General features: G+C 33.7%; 1 protein-coding gene across 2 annotated transcripts in view; it reads right to left on the bottom strand.

Annotated features, from left to right (window-relative positions):
• The window catches only part of CADM2 (cell adhesion molecule 2), a 1,468,479-nt gene that overhangs the window by 316,947 nt on the left and 1,129,413 nt on the right, over positions 1-22,119 (bottom strand). For both annotated transcript variants that reach the window (XM_051984362.1, XM_051984363.1), the window contains exon 3: positions 15,344-15,493. In XM_051984362.1, the coding sequence (XP_051840322.1) occupies positions 15,344-15,493 (150 nt within the window). The remainder of the gene's footprint in view (positions 1-15,343; positions 15,494-22,119) is intronic.

Here is a 22,119-nt window from a genome sequence, read left to right as displayed (position 1 = left end):
GCAAGCAATCCAATATATGTTATTGTTAGGATTCTTACAAGATACTAAGTCAGTGGAATTGATAGAGACAATAGTTATTTAATTTAGCATGGTTCAGTATGATTGATCTGATCCTATAAGGAGATGTTATGGGCCAGAACTTGAAACAAGGTACTAAGTGGAATTGAGGAGACAATGTTTAAATCCAGTTTAGAATTGATTTAATCACATAACAAATAATGGTTTCTTAGTGATATAATGATTGGTGTGTACTCAGTGTACAGCATATAAGCAAGAAGCTCTTAGGGCCAGACACAGAAGCCCACTAGAAGCTCTGGGCCTCAGCCAGGATTCAATCGAGGAGATTCACAAACCAGAGAAGGCAGCTTAAACTCTCAGAACCAAGAGTACTGAAGGCCTCTAAGAAAAAGTAGCAGAGCCCCAAGTAAAGAGATAAGACTTTGAAGGAGATGATAAAGGATTTGTACTTTAACTCCTGGCTGCATTCGGGGTGATTATTGAATCTGAAATGAAGGCTGCTTCCAGAAGCCCCCCAAGAAATCTGCTCCAAGAGAATATTACATTCAGAAAAGAATATTACCTGTTATATATGTTAAAATATATGTTAAATTCAATATATGATTGGATATAAACATTTATACAATTATCTTGCTACACAAATAAGATCAGATCAAAAAGGAAAGAAAATGAATAAGAAAACAAAATGCAAATGAACATAACAAAAAGAGTGAGAATGTTATATTAAGATCCACACTCAGTTCCTGCAGTCTTCTATCCAGGTGTAGTGTAGACATAGCTCTCTCTTCACTAGATCATTGAAACTGGCCTCAATCAAAAAGATGTATCTTTGAAAAATTCTTTTGGATTGTCCTTTGGGAGACTTTTGCTTAGGCAGAAAAGCAAGAGAATTTCAAAGCTTCTCATCTCCCTGAAAACATATTTAAAATAAAAAAAAAACTATTAAAAAAGGAGGTGAAAGGAAAGGGAAGAGACATTTGATTTTTTTTTTTTCTGAAACAAAAAAGGGGAAGAAAACAAAACTAAAGTTATGTTTACCAAAACAAAAGAAACATTAAGGGGAAACTCATTACTACCCTTTATTGTGTGTATTTCAGACTATACAATAGATTTAATTTTTAAAATTTTATTTTTATTTGTCAAATAAACAAGCATTTCCATTACATCATATAATTTTAAAAAGATGATTTGTCCAGGAAACCGCAAATCTATTCCTTTTAAATATGTAACAAAATTATTATATAAATTTCTTTCCCCCATTCCAGATGGTTATTATTTGACACAAATTGGCATAGCTACATATGTATATGCACATACCTGTGTGTATGCATTGTATGTGTATATGTACACACATATACATGTGTATTCATACACATGCATTCATATTACTCTACATATACTTAATATGATTTTCATCCCTTATTTTCCTTTGATAGGAAAATAGAAAATTATTAATTGTCCTAGAATATTTTATTTACTTCAGTATAATATTTGAAAATTTTTGTTTCTCCTTTATGTATACAAGTTAGAGATTTCCCCAAAAGTCTATAGCTATAAAACATAGCTATAGCTATTTGTCACTTAAAAAAATATTTTTAAGGAATACCTTAATATATTGTAGAGGTGTCAAAAGAAAGTATTTTTGGGTAAGTATATTTCAGAATTCAGGGATTCGAGAGCTAAAAAAAAAAAAAAAACTGCCAGAGATAAGCCAAGAGAACCTCCCTATGCTATAATAAGAATGGCAACACTCTTTTTGTTGTGTTTATTTGCATTTTGTTTTCTTATTCATTTTCTTTTCTTTTTGATCTGATCTTTCTTGTGCAGCAGGATAATTGTATAAATGTTTACATATATTGGATTTAACATATATAACATATATTGGATTGCTTGCCATGTAGGGGAAAGGGTAGGGGGAAGGAAAAAGGGGAAAATATGGAACACAAAGATCATTGTTGAAAAATTATCCATGCATATGTTTTAAAAAATAAAAAGCTTTAATAATAATAAAAAAAAAACAAAGCTACATCTTTTTTTTTTGCCTTGTGCTATCTTCCTCAAAGTATTTTCATTATAAGTTACAACCTCCATTTCATTTCTCCCTATTTTTTTTGTCATTTGTTTAAATACTTATTATATCTTTTTACACTCTCATGACCCTTAATTTTATTGTTCTTCAATTTCTGTGTATTTTTTGTATGTGATTTATTATGAAAAGCTACTAAAACTAAGATCATAGAATCATAAATTTAAAGCTGGAAAAACTTTAATCCATGCCTCTTGTCTTATAACAGGAGAAAAAAAAAAAGCCAAAGAAGGAAAATGATTTATCTAAAGTAATATAGACAAGGAATGACAGAGGCGTGATGAAAACCAAGATACCTTGGAAATACAAAATAAAAAACAACAAAGCATACTTTGCCCTAAATAAGATTACATTCTATTTTAAGAAACAACTAATATACACATAGGCAAATAAGAAATATATTCAAGATAAATATAAGGATTTTTTGTTTTTGAGTGAGGCAGTAGAATCAGAATATTTCAAAAGGGTCTCATGTAAGAGGAAGCATGCAATAAGAATTTTGAAGGAAGGTAGGAATCATGAGAGACTGAAATAAAGAGGAAGTATATTGCACACAGGAACAGACTATTCCAAGACAAAAAGGAAATGGAATGCCATTCATGAAGTCATCTTAGCTAGACTATACATCTCTCTCTTTTTTTTTTAACTTTTTATTGACAGAACCATGCCAGGGTAATTTTTTACAGCATTATCCCTTGCACTCACTTCTGTTCCGATTTTTCCCCTCCCTCCCTCCCCCAGATGGCAAGCAGTCCTTTACATGTTAAATAGGTTACAGTATATCCTAGATACAATATATGTGTGCAGAACTGAAGAGTTCTCTTGTTGCACAGGGAGAATTGGATTCAGAAGGTACAAATAACCCTGGAAGAAAAACAAAAAAATGTAAGCAGTTTATATTCATTTCCCCATGTTCTTTCTTTGGGTATAACTGCTTCTGTCCATCCTTGATCAGTTGAAACTGAATTAGCTCTCTTTATCGAAGAGATCCAGTTCCATCAAAATCCTCAAACAGTATCATTGAGGTATATAATGATCTCCTGGTTCTGCTCATTTCACTTAGCATCAGTTCATGTAAAGTCTTGCCAGTCCTCTCTGTATTCATCCTGCTGGTCATTTCTTACAAAACAATAATATTCCATAACATTCATATACCACAATTTACTCAACCATTTTCCAATTGATGGGCATCCATTCATTTTCAGCTTCTAGCCACTATAAACAGGGCTGCCACAAACATTTTGGCACATACAGGTCCCTTTCCCTTCTTAAGTATCTCTTTGGGGTATAAGCCCAGTAGAAACACTGCTGGATCAAAGGATATACATAGTTTGATAACTTTTTGAGCGTAGTTCCAAATTGCTCTCCAGAATGGCTCGATGTGTTCACAATTCAACCAACCATTGTTGGTTCAGTATCAGTATCAGTGTCCCTGTTTTCCCACATCCCCTCCAACATTCTGCATTGTCTTTTCCTGCCATTCTAGCCAATCTGACAGGAGTGTAGTGGTATCTCAGAGTTGTCTTAATTTGCATTTCTCTGATTAATAATGATTTGGAGCATATTTTCATATGTCTATAAATAGTTTTAATTTCTTCGTCTGAGAATTGTCTGTTCATATCCTTTGACCATTTATCAATTGGAGAATGGCTTGATTTCTTATAAATTAGAGTCTATGTATTTTGGAAATGAGGCCTTTATCAGAAGCTTTGACTGTAAAAATGTTTTCCCAGTTTATTGTTTCCCTTCTAATCTTGTCTGCATTTGTTTTGTTTGTACAAAAATTTTTCAATTTGATATAATCAAAATTTTCTATTTTATAGTCAATAGTGATCTCTAGTTCTTCTTTGGTCATCAATTCCTCCCTCTTCCACAGTCTGAGAGGTAAACTATCCTATGCTCTTCCAATTTATTTATAATTTCATTCTTTATGCCTAAGTCATGAACCCATTTTGCCCTTACCTTGGTGTACAGTGTTAAGTGTAGGTCAATGCCTAGTTTCTGCTATACTAATTTCCAATTTTCCCAGCAATTTTTGTCAAATACTGCATTCTTATCCCCAAAACTGGGGTCTTTGGGTTTGTCAAACACCTAGATTGTTAAAAGTTGTTGGCTGTTTTGTCCTTTGAGCGTAACCTATTCCATTGATCAACTAGTCTATTTCTTAGCCAATACCAGATGGTTTTAGTGACTGCTGCTTTATAATATAATTTTAGATCTGTAAAATTAGCTGTAAAATTCAGCTAGACCACCTTCATTTAATTTTTTTTTCATTAATTCCCTTGAAATTCTTGACCTTTTGTTTTTCCATATGAACTTTGTTGTTATTTTTTGTAGGTCATCAAAATAGTTTTTTGGGAGTCTGATTGGTACAGCGCTAAATAGATTAGTTTAGGTAATATGGTCATCTTTATTATATTTGCTCACCCAATCCAAGAGCATTTAATATTTTTCCAGTTGGTTAGATGAGACTTAATTTGTGTGGAAAGTATTTTGTAGTTTTGCTCATAAAGTTTCTGATTTTCCCTTGGCAGATAGATTCCTAAATATTTTATACAATCAGTAGTTACTTTAAATGGAATTTCTCTTTGTAACTCTGACTGTTGGATTTTGTTAGTGATATATAAGAATGCTGATGACTTATGTGGGTTTATTTTGTATCCTGCAACTTTGCTAAAGGTGTGGATTGTTTCTAATAACTTTTTAATAGAGTCTCTGGGGTTCTCTAAGTATACCATCATATCATCAGCAAAGAGTGATAATTTGGTTTCCTCATTGCCTATTCTTATTCCTTTAATCTCTTTCTCAACTCTTATTGCCAAAGGTAGCATTTCTAATACAATATTCAATAATAACGGTGATAGTGGGCAACCTTGTTTCACTCCTGATCTTATTGGGAATGATTGCAGTTTGTCCCCGTTACATATGATGCTTACTGCTGGTTTTAAATAGATGCTACTGATTATTTTAAGGAAAAGTCAATTTATTCCTATACTCTAAAGAGTTTTTAATAGGAATGGATGTTGGATTTTATCAAATGCTTTTTCTGCATCTATTGAGATGATCATATGGTTTTTGTTAATTTGATTATTAATATGGCTAATTATATTGATAGTTTTCCTAATATTGAACCAGCCCTGCATTCCTGGTATAAATCCTACTTGATCATGGTGTATTATCCTGTGGATGATTTTCCTGTAGTCTTTTTGCTAATATCTTATTTAAGATTTTAGCATCAATATTCATTAGGGAGATTGGTCTATAATTTTCTTTCTCTGTTTTCAACCTACCTGGTTTAGGTATCAGTACCATATCTGTGTCATAAAAGGAGTTTGGTAGGACTCCTTCATTCCCTATTTTTTCAAATAGTTTATAAAGCATTGGGGCTAATTGTTCTTTGAATGTTTGGTAGAATTCACATAGAAATAAATCTGGTCCCAGGGATTTTTTTTTTTAGGGAGTTGATTAATAGCTTGTTCTATTTCTTTTTCTGAAATGGGACTATTTAAGCAATTTACTTCCTCCTCTGATAATCCGGGAAGCCTATATTTTTGGAGGTAGTAATCCACTTTACTTAGGTTATCAAATTTATTGGCATAAAGTTGGTCAAAGTAACCCCTTATTATTTCTTTAATTTCCTCTTCATCGGTGGAAAGTTCTCCCTTTTCATTTTTAAGACTACTAATTTGATTTCCCTCTCTCCTTTTTCTAATCAGATTTACCAAAGGTTTATCAATTTTATTGTTTTTTTTTTCATAAAACCAAATCTTAGTTTTATTTATTAGTTCAATAGTTTTTTTTTACTTTCTATATTATTAATTTCTCCTTTTAATTTTAAAATTTCAAGTTTAGTAATTGATTGGGGGTTTTTAATTTGGTCTTTTTCTAACTTTTTAAGTTGCAGGCCCAATTCATTGATCTTTTCTTTCTCTATTTTATTCAAGAAGCCTCTAAGGATATAAAATTTCCCCTTATTACCGCTTTGGCTGCAACCCATAAATTTTGGTCTGATGTCTCACCGTTGTCATTATCTTGAGTGAAATTATTAATTGTGTCTTGGTGCATGTATGTTTAATACTGATATTGCTTCATTGTCTATAGTACCCTTTAGCAAGATATAGTTTCCTTCCTTATCTCTTTTAATTAGATCAATTTTTGCTTTTGCTTGATTTGAGATAAGGATGGCTACCCCTGCTTTTTTGACTTCACCTGAAACATAATAGATTCTGCTCCAGCCTTTTACCTTTACTCTGTATGTATCTCCCTGTTTTAAATATGTTTCCTGTAAACAACATATTGTAGGGTTCTTACTTTTGATCCAGTCTGCTATCCACCTCCTCTTTATGGGAGAGTTCATCCCATTCACATTTATGGTTAAAATTACTAATTCTGTATTTCCTGCCATCCTAATATCCCCAAATTATACTTTTCTTTTCTTGCCCTCTTTCCCTTCTTCCCTAGTATTAAACTTATAGGTCCCACTTGTGTCACGCATCTCTCCCTCTTTAGTATCCCTTCCTCCTCCCTTTGAATCCCTTTCCCTTTATTGTACCCTTCCCTTATTATTCTTTTTTCTTTTCCCTTTTCCTCTCCCACTTTTTAATGAAGTGAGAGAAGGATCTCTGTAAAAGAAATATGTCAATTATTTCCTCTTTGAACCAACTCTGATGAGAGTAGGATTCACACAATGTTCCTCCCCCTCTCTAAGTTCTCTCAGATATGATAGGTTTCCTTTGCCTCATCATTGCATATAGTTTCCCTCTTTTTATCTCCCCTCTTCCTTTTTTCTGACACTATCTCCTTTCCATTTCTACTTCCTTTTTTGTTATATCGGTAAAATCAAGCTTTACATATGGTTTTTATGTATATCCACAACAGAAATACAGTTCTCAAGAGTTCCTTTTACCTTTTTCTACTTCTCTTGAATCCTGTTGTGGGAGATCAAATTTTTTGTTTAAGTCTGTTTTTTTTTTCCTTAGAAACAAATGGAATTCCTCTGTTTTGTTAAATGTCCATCTTCTTCCTTGGAAAAAAATACTCAGCTTAGCTGGGTAGTTTATTCTTGGCTGCATTCCAAGCTCTTTTGCCTTGCAAAATATCTGATTCTAGGCCCTTCGATCCTTTAATGTTGAGGCAGCCAGATCTTGTGTGACCCTTATTGTAGCATCTCGGTATTTGAACTGTTTTTCCTGGCTGCTTGTAAAATTTTTTCTTCAGTCTGAAAATTCTGAAGTTTGGCCACAATATTCCTCGGAGTCTTTATTTTAGGGTCTTTTTCGGAAGGTGTTCGATGAATTCTTTCAATGCCTATTTTACCTTCTGGTTCTATTACTTCTGGACAGTTCTCTTTGATGATTTCTTATAAAATAGTATCTAGGCTCTTTTTTTCATAGTAATTTTCAGGTAGTCCAATGATCCTCAGGTTCTCTCTCCTAGATTTATTTTCCAGGTCTGTTGTTTTTACAAGTAAATATTTGACATTTTTTTCCAATCTTTCATTTTTTTGGTTTTGCTTGACTGATTCTTGAGGTCTCAATGAATCAGTCATTTCTATTTGTTCAGTTCTGATTTTTAGTGAGTTATTTTCTTCATTAGCTTTTTTTACTTCTTTTTGTACATGTCCAATTGAGTTGTTTTGCTCTATGGAATTTTTTTTTCCATTTCATTATTATTATTATTATTATTTTTAGTGAGTTATTTTCTTTTTCCAATTCATAAATTCTGTTTCCTGAACTTCTTGGGAGTGTTTTATCTTTTCCAATTCATATTTCAGGAAGTTGTTTTCTTTTTCCACTTTATCAAATTTTTCTTTTAGTGAGTTTTGTGCCTTTTCTGTACTCTCTTGTGTAGCTTCTCTTTCCTTTCCCCATTTCTCTTCTAGCTCTCTTTTAAGGTTTTTAATAATCGCTTCTAGGAGAGCCTTTTGTATTGGGAACCAATAATTGTCTGGAGACTGTCTGCTATTAGTTTCTTCAGGGTTGAAAAGCTATTCTCTTTCTGTATAGAAACTATCAATCGTTCTTTTGATTCTTTTACTCATTTTGTTAGACCTTGTAGGGTCTGCCTTCAGAGCCAAGAGGTTACCAGCTTCCTCTACAGAGCAGTGAAAGGTGTATGGATTGGTAGCTGTCCTGCCAGCCGGCTACAAAAAGCAGCGAGGTACTGGAGTGCTCTGGGAAAGAGTTCCCCACCCGAAAGTAACTCAGGTCTGCAGGGCTGAGCTGGGAAAGTGCCCTGCAAAGAATCCCAGCTGTGTGAGATAACGACTGCCCTGGGGCTAGACGCTGAACAGTGAGAGTTTCACTTCCCAAGCCAAATCCTGCCCGGGGGCTGTGGGTATTAGCAGTTGAGCAGTGAATGGATTTGCAGGGACCAGAAGTATCTGCTGGGGAAGCACAGTCTGCTGGGGAAGTTCTATTGTCCCAGGCCAAGCCCCCAACTCTGCCGATTAGAGGCTGCCCAGGCTGTGCCTCCCTGTGGTGCAGATATGTAACTGCTTCTGCAAAAGCACCAAACTTCAGGATGTGGCCGCAGGACTGCGGTAAAGTCTGCCTGAGTCACTTCCGGGTTTGAGGGGTTACAGCCAGATCTCGTTAGGTTCTGGCGTTTTTTAGAGGACCCTCTGTTTCAGGCTTTAATCTCTCTGCCATTTTACTGCTTTGTGATCAAGGCAGAGCAGTTAGCCTATAACAGAGTGGTCTCTATAACTTCTCTAGCCACAGAGATCACCCCCACCCCTGGTCTGCTCAGGATGCTAGTCTCTCGCTGCCTGTGCTAGTCTGTTCCTGGCCCCTCAGGACAAACCTTTCCTGGCGAGCTTCCGGATTGACTTCGGCTGGTAAGTTGTAGTGCTTCTCATCTTCATGAATTAAGCAGTGAAGAGTTATTTTTGAGGCTAAATTAAATAGTTGGTTATGAGGGGAATGAGAGGAGCTTAGAGAGTCCTATGTGCCTTCTCCACCATCTTGGCTCCACCTCTCCTCAATTGTCCTGTACTATACATCTCATGAATAGAAATCATTTCCAGTCTTACTCAAAAGTGACATCATAATTAGGTACACTTGATAACATAAAATCATCATAGCATGATGGCTAGAGTTCCAAGCTTGGTCACCAAGAAATACTGATTTTAAATCATCCCTCTGATACTTATTAGCCACTTGATACTAGGCAAGTAATTTAAACTACAAGTCTCAGGAAAATCCCTGGGATTTAGCTATGAAATTGTAGATGAATTTGAATGAAAGGGGAAGGATTTGTCTCTTAGTCAATTGTATTTGACAAAATCACAGGTTCCTCTGATATGCCTATTCACATTATATTTCTACTTTCAAATAAAGGCTTGCAAGCTCCAAATCTATGAACCAATGAGAATGCAATGTATTTGGGAACAATCTGCCAAGACATGCTTGCTAACAATATTGAAAGATATCAGTCCCATAAAAATATATGGAATATGTATAAAAAGAATAGTTATGTACATGAAAAGAGTCTTACTGACAGCATTTAACTGCCCCCTCCTCTTCCCCACCCCAACAAGAGGTAGGACTTGAAAGTTTTTTCCAAAAATTAAGTAATCAGATAACATCACTGCAATTGTTCCCCCACACACACACACTTCCCTAGAAACAAACTCAATGATTTAATTGACTTTTTTTCTACTTCTATTATCTTAACTGCATTCAGCTTGTGTTTCAATGACCTCTCCTCCCCCTCTTCTAGCTTTCTTGTTTCTGAATACACTATGTCTTCCAAAGTGCTTTTAAATTTAATAATTAGCTAAATTTAATAAATATGGAAGGATCGTGGTGAAAACAGAAAAGTGGACAAAAAATTAGTGAATACAACAATGGCAACATCTGTTCTAGGATAATCTCATCTTGCTGTGTGGGAGGGGTGTTTGTTGGGACAAGTGTGGCAGATTTTGCTTCTTTTTAATTTATTTTTGCATTTATTTAATTTGCTATTGTGTATGCTGCTACATAAGCAAGTATTCCTTTCAGATAGTTATGAGAAAGAAAAACAAAAGAGGAAAAGAAAGAAAGGTAAAGGATCCTTTCCTGGAGAAAGGATCTCTTAGCTAATGTTCCATTCTCATTCAAGAGGAGAAGATATTGCTCATATATATATATAAATGACTTCATGCCTTTTTTTTTTTTTTTTTTTTTTTTTTTTTTTCCCTTTTTTATTTTTTGCTATCCTGGCATTTGGACAACCTTGCTTGCTTCCTCTACACTAAAGTACAAATCCCTGTTTCTTATATATCCAGGCATAGACTCCTAGAAATTTGACAATATCTGGCTTTCTGCTCACCAGGAAAAAAGAAGGGATCTTAACCTTCTTTTTACTATTCTCTTCAATTTACTTCCTACACATCAAGACATAGACACATTCTTCATGAGTCAGTTCTCTATATTCTCCCTTTATCTCTTGGTCATTTGGAGACAGATTCCTTGACCTTTGTTTTTTGCTCTCCTCCTTAATGAATTGGACTCTGGACAGTATCCCTTTAATCATATTTTTTAACCTGACTAGTTCCTGATAAGTGACTATTATTTGTGATGAGATTAGGGTTCCTAGTGGTCAGGGAGTTATATGATGAGGTTAGTGGCAGGTTTGGGGTTCAGGGAACCAAATGCAGAGGTTTGGCTCCCCTAAATCCCCTTAGGATTCAGGCAGGGTAGGGAGTTGTGGGAACTCCCTTCTGGTGGCACAGAAGTTCGTTGCAAAGGAATTTACAAACCCTAAAACAGACTGATAAAAAGTTTATTATTGGCATTGGGAAGTCAGCTTTTGCTATACATGAATAGAAAGACTGAATTCCTTAGTGACAAGGTCCTGGCAGAGAGATATAAAATTTCTAGTGGAGAAATCCTGACAGACAGGTATAAAGTCTTGTTAAGGAAAAAGGTAAGAAATAAAGAGAGGGTAACGCTGAAAGAAAATTTCAGCGCGCAGATGTTGCTGCTATGCATGGCACAGTATGTTAGGTCCTCTGTAAGGACTGAGCTCCAAGTTGGCTCGTTTTATAATAGAAGCCTTGGGTCAAACTGGGGTTTAATCTTGATATAGGCTGGTGCAGCTTGTGCTGGAATTTGAATAGAATTGAATGAGTCTTTAATTCAATAGGGTTGGAGTTCTCCAGCTCTGGACTCATCTAGCCCCACCTAGATAAACCACTTTTATCTTGATTCCATGGTGCCGGTCTCACAGAGACAGGGTTCAAAGAGAATTTCACCTTCAAGGAGCTTCTCAAGTACTCTACTTCATGGCTCATTCCCTAAGTCAGAGAGAAAGAAAGAAAAAGAGTTCCAGGGCTCCTCTCATCATTTGGATATCATCTTGGATAAAACATGTGGAGCAAAATCTTTCATTTTGGGGGGAAGTAAGATAATATCAAAAGGCTAGTATAACATCATTAACAGAATGAAAAACAATAAAGAGCATGTACATAGTTAAGGACAAAGAAAAGCTGAAGACTGAAAGACAGAATTATTAGGCCTGGAGGGGCAGAACCTTCACAGCAGGAACCTGACAAAGTATCTACTAGAAAACATAGCAAAGCCATGCATTCCTATCCACTACTTTTCATTTTTCCTCCTAAGGATAATTATCATATAATATGATTAATTTCCTTTCAGAAAACATATCATTAGGTCCCCATCAAAATACAATTGCAAGTATTCTCAGAAATTTTAAATTCTATCAGCCTTAGTCCAAGGATTGGGTGTTCAGCTCATTTCCTCTTTCTACAAAAACTAGGTTTCAACTGAATTGATGATTCCTCTAGGGAAAATCCAATCAATGCCCTGCTTCTTGTGCAGAGCCAAACTTTTGAACTATACAATGTAACTAACCCTCTGAAATACATTTGCACATTAACTATAACTTGACGAAAGCACTCTCCTGGCTTCTGGAAGCATCAGGGACTCATCCTCCCCTCCCCCCCCATCTATATAATAGTGAAAATATATAGTCTGAAATATAAAGTCTGAGTTTTAAGTGAAGATTCTACTGCAATCTACAGTTAGGTCCTGATTAGCATAATTAATGAATCCTCTAAAGTAATTGAATTCTCTTAATACATATCTCCATTGGGTTGGAACCAAATGTGAAATTTTATAGAATAATAACTTCAAATTCAAAATATGTGACCACTTCAAAATATTAATTATTTGAACTATTTGAGACTTAGTTGTAGTAAAAAGACACATACTGGAATCCCAAGTTCTACCATTTATTATTTAGGGGCGAGAGGTTCTTATTGTTGTTAATGATATTGTTTGTCCTCAGGAGAAATCTTCACATCCCTCTAATTCACTAATGGGTTTGAGATCTGTTGGTTACCTTCTGTTTTGGTTCATCTGCCAAGATTGTTGTGGCTGTTGTGCATACCATAGCTTTTTAATGCCACAGGTGAGAGTTGGGTGATAGGTGACCATGGGTATGTCACTGACTGCTGCCTATATCATAGCTACTAGTGAGCTATACAACTTTTCTGCTTCTTAGACTCTTCCTTTCATTGCCCTCATGTGATGCACAATGACCAAAAAACCTAGGAACTTTGCAAACAGTTTGATCAAGGGAGAAAAAAGAAAGGTGGGGGAGAATTGAAATTAGTCAATCAAGTTATATTCATTACGAGCTTACTATTTCCCTGGCACTATGCTAAAAACTCTGAGGATATAAGAAAATGAAAAAAAAAAAGATTGTTCCTGCTCTTAAGTAGCTCACAGCCTAAGGCAAGAGACAACATGCCAGCAATTATGCATAAACAAGCTATATTTAGGATACATTGAAAATAATTATTGGAGAGAACTACCTAAAATTAAGGGGAAATGGGATAGGTTTCCTACTAGAGATGATGTGTTAGCTTCATCTTGAAGGAAATCCAAGATACCAGGAGATAGAAATTAGAAGGAAGAATATTTCAGGCATGGGGGAGAAGAAGAAAATGCTTGGAGCATGAGATGAACTACCTTGTTTAAAGAAAACTAAAAAGATATGTATCATTAGATACCTGGAGTGGGAAAGGTGTAAGATATTTCTAAGGTATGTAAGTGAAGAATAAATATTTATTATGCATTTTATGGTTTGGCCAGAAAAAAAAAAAAGATATTGCATGACTTTGAACCTGGCACTGGTATTAAAAGAAGGAGGGAAAAGAGGAAGAAGAAGAAAGGAGAGCCAAGGGGAAAAAAAACAAAAGATAAAATAAGGGGAAGGAAAAAGAGAAAGAAAAAGGAGAAAGGAAGTAGAAATGAAAGGATAAGGGCTTCCAGTAATAAGCTTCCAAAAACACTATCAAATTATTTTTGGAACCTTTTATCCTTTTTTTTTCAATATAACTTTCCAATTAAATTTGAAATGTACATAAATATCTCTAGAATATGACAAACCCATATAAGTCACAGAATATCTGCAAAACATTAGAAATAGAAACACTTAAGAAAAGGAATATATTTTTTCTTTTCTTCCAAAACAAGAAATGAACAGCAGCAGCAGGATTTTACCTCAAATATAAAATTCACTGTTGGAAATGTTTAAAATTATAAAGTTCAGGTAGAATCATATGAAAAATCCCACTTCAAAAAATTCCTTAGCAATTTATTAAAGTTTGAGGAGATAGTGTTACCTTTTTTCCCCCAAAATGTTTCTTTATAACTTTACATACCCGAGAATTTCATGTATATGATAAAATTTGCCTTTGCTTAGTAATTGCAGATATAGATATTAAAATACTTTATTGCTAAAATTCACTCAGCTCATAAATTGGGTTAAAATTAGAGTAATGTTAATGTGGTATACTTTTAGCTAAACTTAATATGCATATTCATTTGTATTCATTAACAAATCATTTTAAAGTATTCTTCAACTTAAAGTCTATGTCTGTGACTTTCAAACTTGTTAGACAGAAATGATGATATATAAAAAAGAAAAAAAAATCTCAATCATGCATCTTTAATCAAAGTCTCATAGCATCCTTAAGACTTAAAATAAGCTACAAATATCATGATTCTGTTCCATTTCAACTATTACTTCCCCAAAGGATACTAATTTCTATAATCATGAAACTGTTAATTTATGGAACATTGTAGTTTTAATACGAATAATAATTTCAAAAAGGCTGGATTTTGTGTGTAAAGAAAATATATCTATATTATCATTATTTTTTAAAAATCATCTGTAAAATGACAGCTAGTTGGTATAGTGGATAGAGTACCAGCCCTGAAATCAGGAGGACCTGAGTTCAAATGTGACCTCAGACATTTAGCACTTCCTGGCTGTGAGACCCTGGGCAAGTCACTTAACCCGAATTGCCTCAGCAAAAATAATTTTTAAAAAATAAGATAAAAAATCAGCCGCAAAGTCTTAAAAGAAACTAAGATTTTAGGGCTAGATATAATAAAATGTTTCTTCAGTGGTGAATATAATTTTAAAAGAATTTTTAAATTATAAGTCAATTATTAAGTCAATGACCATGTTCTTAAGCAGTACATTTAATATTAGGAATGAGTACTAATTGTGAAAATTCATGGTATTTTGTGAAATTTTTTAGTTCCTCCCAGTCAAAATCACAGGGTTTTAGAAATGTTTTCCCCCAAAATTTATGTCAGCAGAAAGAGAAATAAAATGATTTTATTTGATTCTCTGAATAGTCTAAACAAATCTATGTATCATTCAATTAGGAAAACCAAAACAATTAATAAAGTACAGCTCAATATTAAGTAAATGCAATATCCCACTTAATTTAAGAGTTTCTTGGTAATTTGAAATTAACTTCATCATGGCAAGTCCTCAGTAAGAGGTTTTTCTTTCTAGACACAAATAAGAAGAATCAAATCATTTAATCATACCATGTTATATAATATTTTTAATTGTCATTTCTGTTTAATAAAAGACTTTTACATATTATGGTAAAATAATCCCTGGGAATTAGAATTTTTGGTCTGTATTTAAGTCAATTGTGAGAAAGAAACCAAAAGTGAACAGGCTGGTGAAGAAAAAGAAATACTAAAAATAGAATTAGCAATGTTTATTTTATTAAAAGTTAAAATCAAGTTATCTTTAGAGTTTATGACTTGCAAACGAAAGTATTTAATATTTAGCATGTTTAAATACACTTAACAGCAGTTTGGTAATCAAAAGAAATAATTTGTGATATCTCAGGAAAATAAATTTATTATGATTAGAATATTTCAGATTATGATTAAAATATTTAAAAGAAAATATATTCACCTTTCTTGTCATCGAAGTATAGAGTTTGTTGAGCTGGATTTGACCACTGGAGGGAGGTGTTATCATTTTGATCAACCCTACAGGTCAAATTTGCTGTTCCACCTTCAACAACTGTGACATTCTGAGTCAGTGGAAACTGCCCTTGGCTGCCTGAAGGGGGTTAAAAGAATATGTGAAAGTTAGAGAACATACTTATTTCCAGCAACTTGTATAATCAGCAGTAAACGAATATTCTTATTAAAGAAACAAAAAGCTACAAAAGGAAAAAAATAGTGGAGAAATATTTGATAACTAACATTGCTATAATGTGAAATTTAAAAATACTAAATGAAGTTTTTTGAAAGTCTTCCCCATTATTGTTACAAAAATGTTGTGCAGTTGTACACAAAACTTTGACATTAGTTCATGTAGAGACATTATAATCATTAGTTTTTATTGCCCTTATATTGACTATGTAGCATTATACTTCATTTTCATCAGACAGGAAAGTTGAATAAAGAATTTAATTCTTTAAAACCATATCATTGCAATAGGTAAGAAAAAAATACTTCCCTTAATGCACAAACATAAAGGTAATATGCAATCAAAGATAAAATCTATAAAAATATATCTGTCCACAATTTAGATTCCATTTTAAAAAATAGTATTGCTATCCATAGAGATCCAAATCAAAAATATATAGTTAATGATTTTTTTAACTGAGATCAGAATACACACACACACACACACACACACACACACACACACGTGTGTGTGTGTCATATAGTTTGAACCAGAAGGGAGTTCTGAAGTTATATTGTCTAACTGCTTTACAAGTGAGAAAAGTAAGACTCAGAAAGGTTGTCACTTGCCCAAAATCACATGGGTAATAAGTGACTAAAATCAGGATTTGAACTCACATTTTTGCAAAGCCATTTCTTTGCCACACCATCACGTTGCCTTCTTTTACTTATATTAATTCAGTTGTATAATTTTAAGCAACATTTTTACAAAATAAGTCATAATTTGACTAGTAAAACATGCAATAAGTAAATTATAATTCAGCAAGATGAATTAAAGATATATCAAGATAGATCTGAATTGAATCAAAAAAATTACTAGGGTCAAGTTTAAAATAATATTATTTGAGCAAGATAACTCATTAAGTGAAGAATAATTTCTATATTCAAGTACATTAGGATGACTTAATCAGACTCATGAAATATATTTCCCTTTTAATTAGTTTTATAATTATTCTATCATGACTATGAGCACCACTTGGTGCTATGCTCTAGCTCCTAACATTAAAAAAAAAAATCTTATTACCAAGAAGCCTGATGATTAAAACCATAAGAGACAGAAGAGCCTAAAGAGGAAAATTTCTTTACCAATCCAAATGACACAAGTACACAAGTTCATGACCACATTACATAATTAAACCTATCAACTGTAAAAGAGCTTGTATCAGGAGCTTTGAAAAGTTAAAGGCAGCAATTCAGTCACTATAGCAACTCAACCAGGATACCTCTCTATAATCTTTTGGGTGGAGTTTTCAAATTGGGGTTAGAAGATGTCTAGAATAAATTCTTTGAGAATTGACTTGAAAGCCATCAGGAGTCATAGTAGGTTGGGTTTCATTTTCAGCTCAGAGGTGACCTCAAATAGGGAAAACATGGAGAACCAGTAATCTTGTGAAATGAGGTGAGCAGAAAAGACACATCAAAGAAAATGTGACCAAAGACAGAAAGATAGAATAAATGCTGGATAAACCAGATTGCCAGCTCATAAACATCAAACTCAACATAATTTTAAGTTGCTTTTTTTCTCCATGTTTTTTTTTCAATTTTCAATAGTGATAAAAAAAGGAAGAAAAGTTTTATTCAATAAATTTAAAAATACACAGAAGAGAACAGAAGGAAGCTTGAAGGAAGATGCAGTCAAGCATGATAATGTTTAAACTATAATGTTAAAAGTTAAGTGTACTTTTAAAATATTTTTTACAGAGTAAAGATTGATGGTTTTTTTATTTAAACTCAATATATGTATACATGTCCAAACAGTTATTTTGCTGTACAAAAAGAATTGGACTTTGAAACAGTGTACAATTAGCCTGTGAAGGAAATAAAAAATGCAGGAGGACAAAAATAAAGGGATTGGGAATTCTATGTAGTGGTTCATAGTCATCTCCCAGAGTTCTTTCGCTGGGTGCAGCTGGTTCAGTTCGTTACTGTTCTATTGGAACTGATTTGGTTCACCTCATTGTTGAAGAGGGCCATGTCCATCAGAATTGATCATCATATAGTATTGTTGTTGAAGTATATCATGATTTCTTGGTCCTGCTCATTTCACTCAGCATCAATTCATGTAAGTCCCTCCAGGCCTTTCTGAAATCATCCTGCTGGTCATTTCTTACAGAACAATAATATTCCATAATATTCATATACCACAATTTATTCAGCCATTCTCCAGTTGAGGGACATACACTCAGTTTCCAATTTCTGGCCACTACAAAGAGGGCTGCCACAAACATTCTTGTACATACAGGTCCATTTCCCTTTTTTAAAGATCTCTTTGGGATATGGGTCCAGTAGTAACACTGCTGGATCAAAAAGTATGCACAGTTTGATAACTTTTTGAGCATAGTTCCAAATCGCTCTCCAGAATGGCTGGATGTATTCACAATTCCACAAACAATGTATCAGTGTCCCAATTTTCCCATATCCCCTCCAACATTTCGCATTATCTTTCCCTGTCATTCTAGCCAATCTGACAGGTGTGTAGTGGTATATCAGAGTTGTCTTAATTTGCATTTCTCTGATTAATAATGACTTGGAGCATCTTTTCATATGGCTAGAATTTCTTCATGTTTTTTCAAAGATATTTCCCTGAACTGTGTTTTAGAAGCATTTCAATAATAAAGGATTCACTTTTATCAGTTGTCTATAAGCTGAGTGTAGAATTACAGAACAGAAAGAATATCTAATGATCATTCTCTGATAATAAAATTAAGGCTTAGAGAGACTGACTCAAGGTATATAACTAATTGTCAAAAGGGTTTAAATGAGAACCTATGGGACATAGCAGCTGTTTTTCTATCAGGTACTCTTTATCCTATAACAAGATAGCAATATGACACATCCATGACTCCCCAATTTTAGAAAAGTTTTGGTGAAAAGTTGCCATTTAATAATTCATAAATTCATTCCAACTAAAAGTGATATTGGGAAAAGTTTAATAGAATGAACTGAATTAAATTTTTAGAAGTACACAAAAATACAGTGGAATTTTATCTCAATGAATTTAATATGAAATGCAATATAAAGAAACATTAAGTCAATTGACTTAAATTTGATCTAGATCTCAGAGGCTAATAATCATAACTCATCTAGAGAATTAAAGAGAACTAAGATCTCTGGTAAATGTATGCCTAAAAGAGGGGAAAAAAAGGTATAGATGCTTATTTGCTTAAAAACAAAACAAAATAAAAACCTTGAGCACATCAAGATTTCCATGTCAGAACACCATCATGTAAATAGACTTAGCATTTTTTGACCTGTGTAGGTTCATTTCCCTCAGATGTCATTCAATTTGAAAAGTTTCTCTCAAAATCCTCACCTTAATTCTCTCTCATGATCAATAATGATGAACTAATTCTTTTGGAGCAAGGTGAATAGCAAAACAAACAAACAAACAAACTACTGGTTATTATTGATCTAGAACTCTAGTCATAGAGAAGACTTGATCCAAAAGTCATTCTCTTAAAAATGTATTTAGATACTGTTTGAGGATGTATTCTGATGGAAGTGGACCTCTTCGATAAAGAGAGCCTTAATTGATCAAAGATGGACAGAAGCAGCTACACCCAGAGAAAGAACACTGGAAATGAATATAAACTGCTTGCATTTATGTTTTTCCTCCCGGGTTATTTATACCTTCTGAATCCAATTTTCCCTGTGCAACAAGAAAAATGTTTGGTTCTGCACACATATATTGTATCTAGGATATACTGCAACCCATTCAACATGTAAAGGACTCTTGCCATCTCGGGGAAGGGGTGGAGGGAAGGAGGGGTAAAATCGGAACAGAAATGAATGCAAGGGATAATGCTGTAAAAATTACCCTGGCATGCGTTCTATCAATAAAAAATTATTAAAAAAAAAAGAAAAATGTATTTAAATTCATTATATTCTAGGGACTAATATATGATGGGACATGTCAACCAAGACAAGTTTAACATTATGTACTTATATTTGAAATAAATGAAGAAAGAATGGAGAAGCCTAAAATGATTTTTTCCTGTTTAGATTTTTCACATATGTAAATGTCATGCTTTCAAAAGAAGATACATCTTATTACTATGACCAATAAGTATTTCTTATTTTTGGAAGGGAATCTTTTCCCTTTAGTCTCCATTTTCTTCCTTTAGTCTCTATTTTACTACAATTTTTCTTTTTTTTCCCTCCTATCAGTCAAAAAAGCCACTATTTTCCTACTTTATGGATTTTTCTTTACTTTAAAACAATAACTTTCACCTCATTCTTCAAAGAAAACTACATAATTTGGTTGTTTTTTCTTTGGACTGTGTAAAATGATCTTGGGTTATTTAGTTCTTTGTCTAATACTTGCTTCTAACTGGTCACATGTTTGGAAAATGATCATGGTTTATTTTCAAATATCTATGCTAGAAGAAAATGATGAATTAAATGACACAAAAGCATTTAATGAAGAATGCCTATAAAGCATTGTCTTTTTTTCCCTATCAGGGTAAATTACTTGTATTATTCCATTTAAATCCCTTTTCTATACCTAGAAAGTGATGAATGCAGGCACCTAGAAAACTATAAATGAAGGATGGTTCAAATTCAGCCTTATCTACAGATATCACTAGACTCAAAAGTTATTAATTAAAACACATCTTTTGCCAAGCTCAGAGTCAGTTTAATATAATACTTTTGTAATACTTTATATGTAAAGAGTTTTGCATAGTTTCCCTGTGGGGAATAAAGATGTCAAAACTCTGGTGACCCTATTGCTGATGACAATCTGGGAAGTACCATCTTTTACAACATAGTGGAACCACAGTGAAAAAGCAACATTAGATATCCCTGAAGCCAGAATTATTGTCAAAGGAATCCTAGCAGGCCAAGAGGGATGTTTGAGCATCAACAACAGAGCATGGCTTTGCTTTCCAAAACAGAACTATTCAAGCTTCACTATCTTCTGAATGATTTTTGAGTACAGGCAATGGTTTTCTCCATATCTCTTCAGCTGTTGAAGATTAAGTGTGGGTCATACCAGTGGATCAGTGCACATTGTGCCTGAGTGCTTAGTAAATAAGAGCAATAATCATTTCAAATATAGTTTGACAGATGGGGAAGTTAAGGGAGAAGAAGGTATGGAAGAGAGAGAGGAAGAGATGGGGGAAGAGAAAGAAGGAGGAAAGGAGGGACAGAAAAAAAATGAAGGAGGAAGGAAGAGGGTAGGAGGGGGAGAGAGAGAAGGAGATGGAGAAAGACAGAAGGAGAGAGGGAGGAAAGGAAGAGAAAGAAAGGGAGAGGAAGGTTGGGAGAGGAAGAGGAAGAGAGGGAAACAGAGAGAGGGAGAGAGGGAGAGGGAGAAAGGGGGAGGAAAAAGGATAGAGGGAGAGAGGAAGAAGGAGAGGGAGAAAGGGAGAAGAGTGAAGCAAGTATGTTAGTCATTGTTTTTTTCAGCATATATTATAATATTTATTTGGGAATCGAAAAATATCTTTTGTTTCTTCCTAAAGTCAATAATATTTCAAAGGAATAGGTAGCTATTCTTTTAAAAAACAAAGGAACCCTTCTCCACCCACTCCATCCCTGCAAAAAAAAATTAAATTTAAAACAATTCTAGGAAAAAAAGGAATATAAAACAACTTTGCATTAGATATCTAATGGGATTTTGTTCTCTACTTATTAAGAGGAGGAAGGAAGGGAGGAAGGAAGGAAGGAAGGAGAGAAGGAAGGAAGGAAGAAAGAAAGAAAGAAAGAAAGAAAGGAAGGAAGGAAAAAAGGAAAGAAGGAAGAAAGAAGGAAGAAAAGAAGGAAGAAAGGAAGGAAAGGAGGGAGAAAGGGAGGGAGGAAGTTATATGTAGCAAAAGTTCAATTGAGCCTATTATACTTTTTAATAAAAGTGATGATTAGTTGAGAAATTATCATTCTGGGTTTTTTTTTTTTGTTTGCTTTTTAACATTAAAGTATAATGGAAAGCAGTGCCTTTCTTTTAAAAATTACTTTATAAATTTGTTGTAAAACAACAATAGAACCATTTATTTCAAGAGATTTGTAATGTTCCAAAGTAAAGGATTCTTGAGCTAAAATGAGCCAGCCTTCTAGCAATTATATAACAGGAGAAGATATTTTTTCTTGAAGATTTTCCATATCCTTAACCTCTTACTATTTATAGCCCTATTAGTACTCCACATAAAGTAAGTAACTTCCATCAAATTATTTGCCATGTTGTTCTAAAATATTGAATCTTAAAAGTTTAGGATAATTCTTATTATTTAGAGTCTAATAATATTCTCAAATGCACACACAGAAACAGCATGTTATTACTTCCATTAAACTACAAAAAGCATTCTAAACAAATAACTTTCTAATGTGCAAGTTGTGACTCAATAAGTTGTATGGACTGAGGTACATACTGTATACTGAAAACTACTAGTTGCATCTAATTTAATTAATATAAATTGATAGTTTTCAAGAGAAGTACGATGGTTTCTCTATCCTGTGAAACAGGAAACTGGAGTTAAAAGTAAAGGAATTAGAAAATAC

The sequence above is a fragment of the Antechinus flavipes genome, chromosome 3 (genome assembly GCF_016432865.1).
Source record: "Antechinus flavipes isolate AdamAnt ecotype Samford, QLD, Australia chromosome 3, AdamAnt_v2, whole genome shotgun sequence".
Classification (NCBI taxonomy): domain Eukaryota; kingdom Metazoa; phylum Chordata; class Mammalia; order Dasyuromorphia; family Dasyuridae; genus Antechinus; species Antechinus flavipes.
This window is presented reverse-complemented; position numbering and strand designations above follow the sequence as displayed.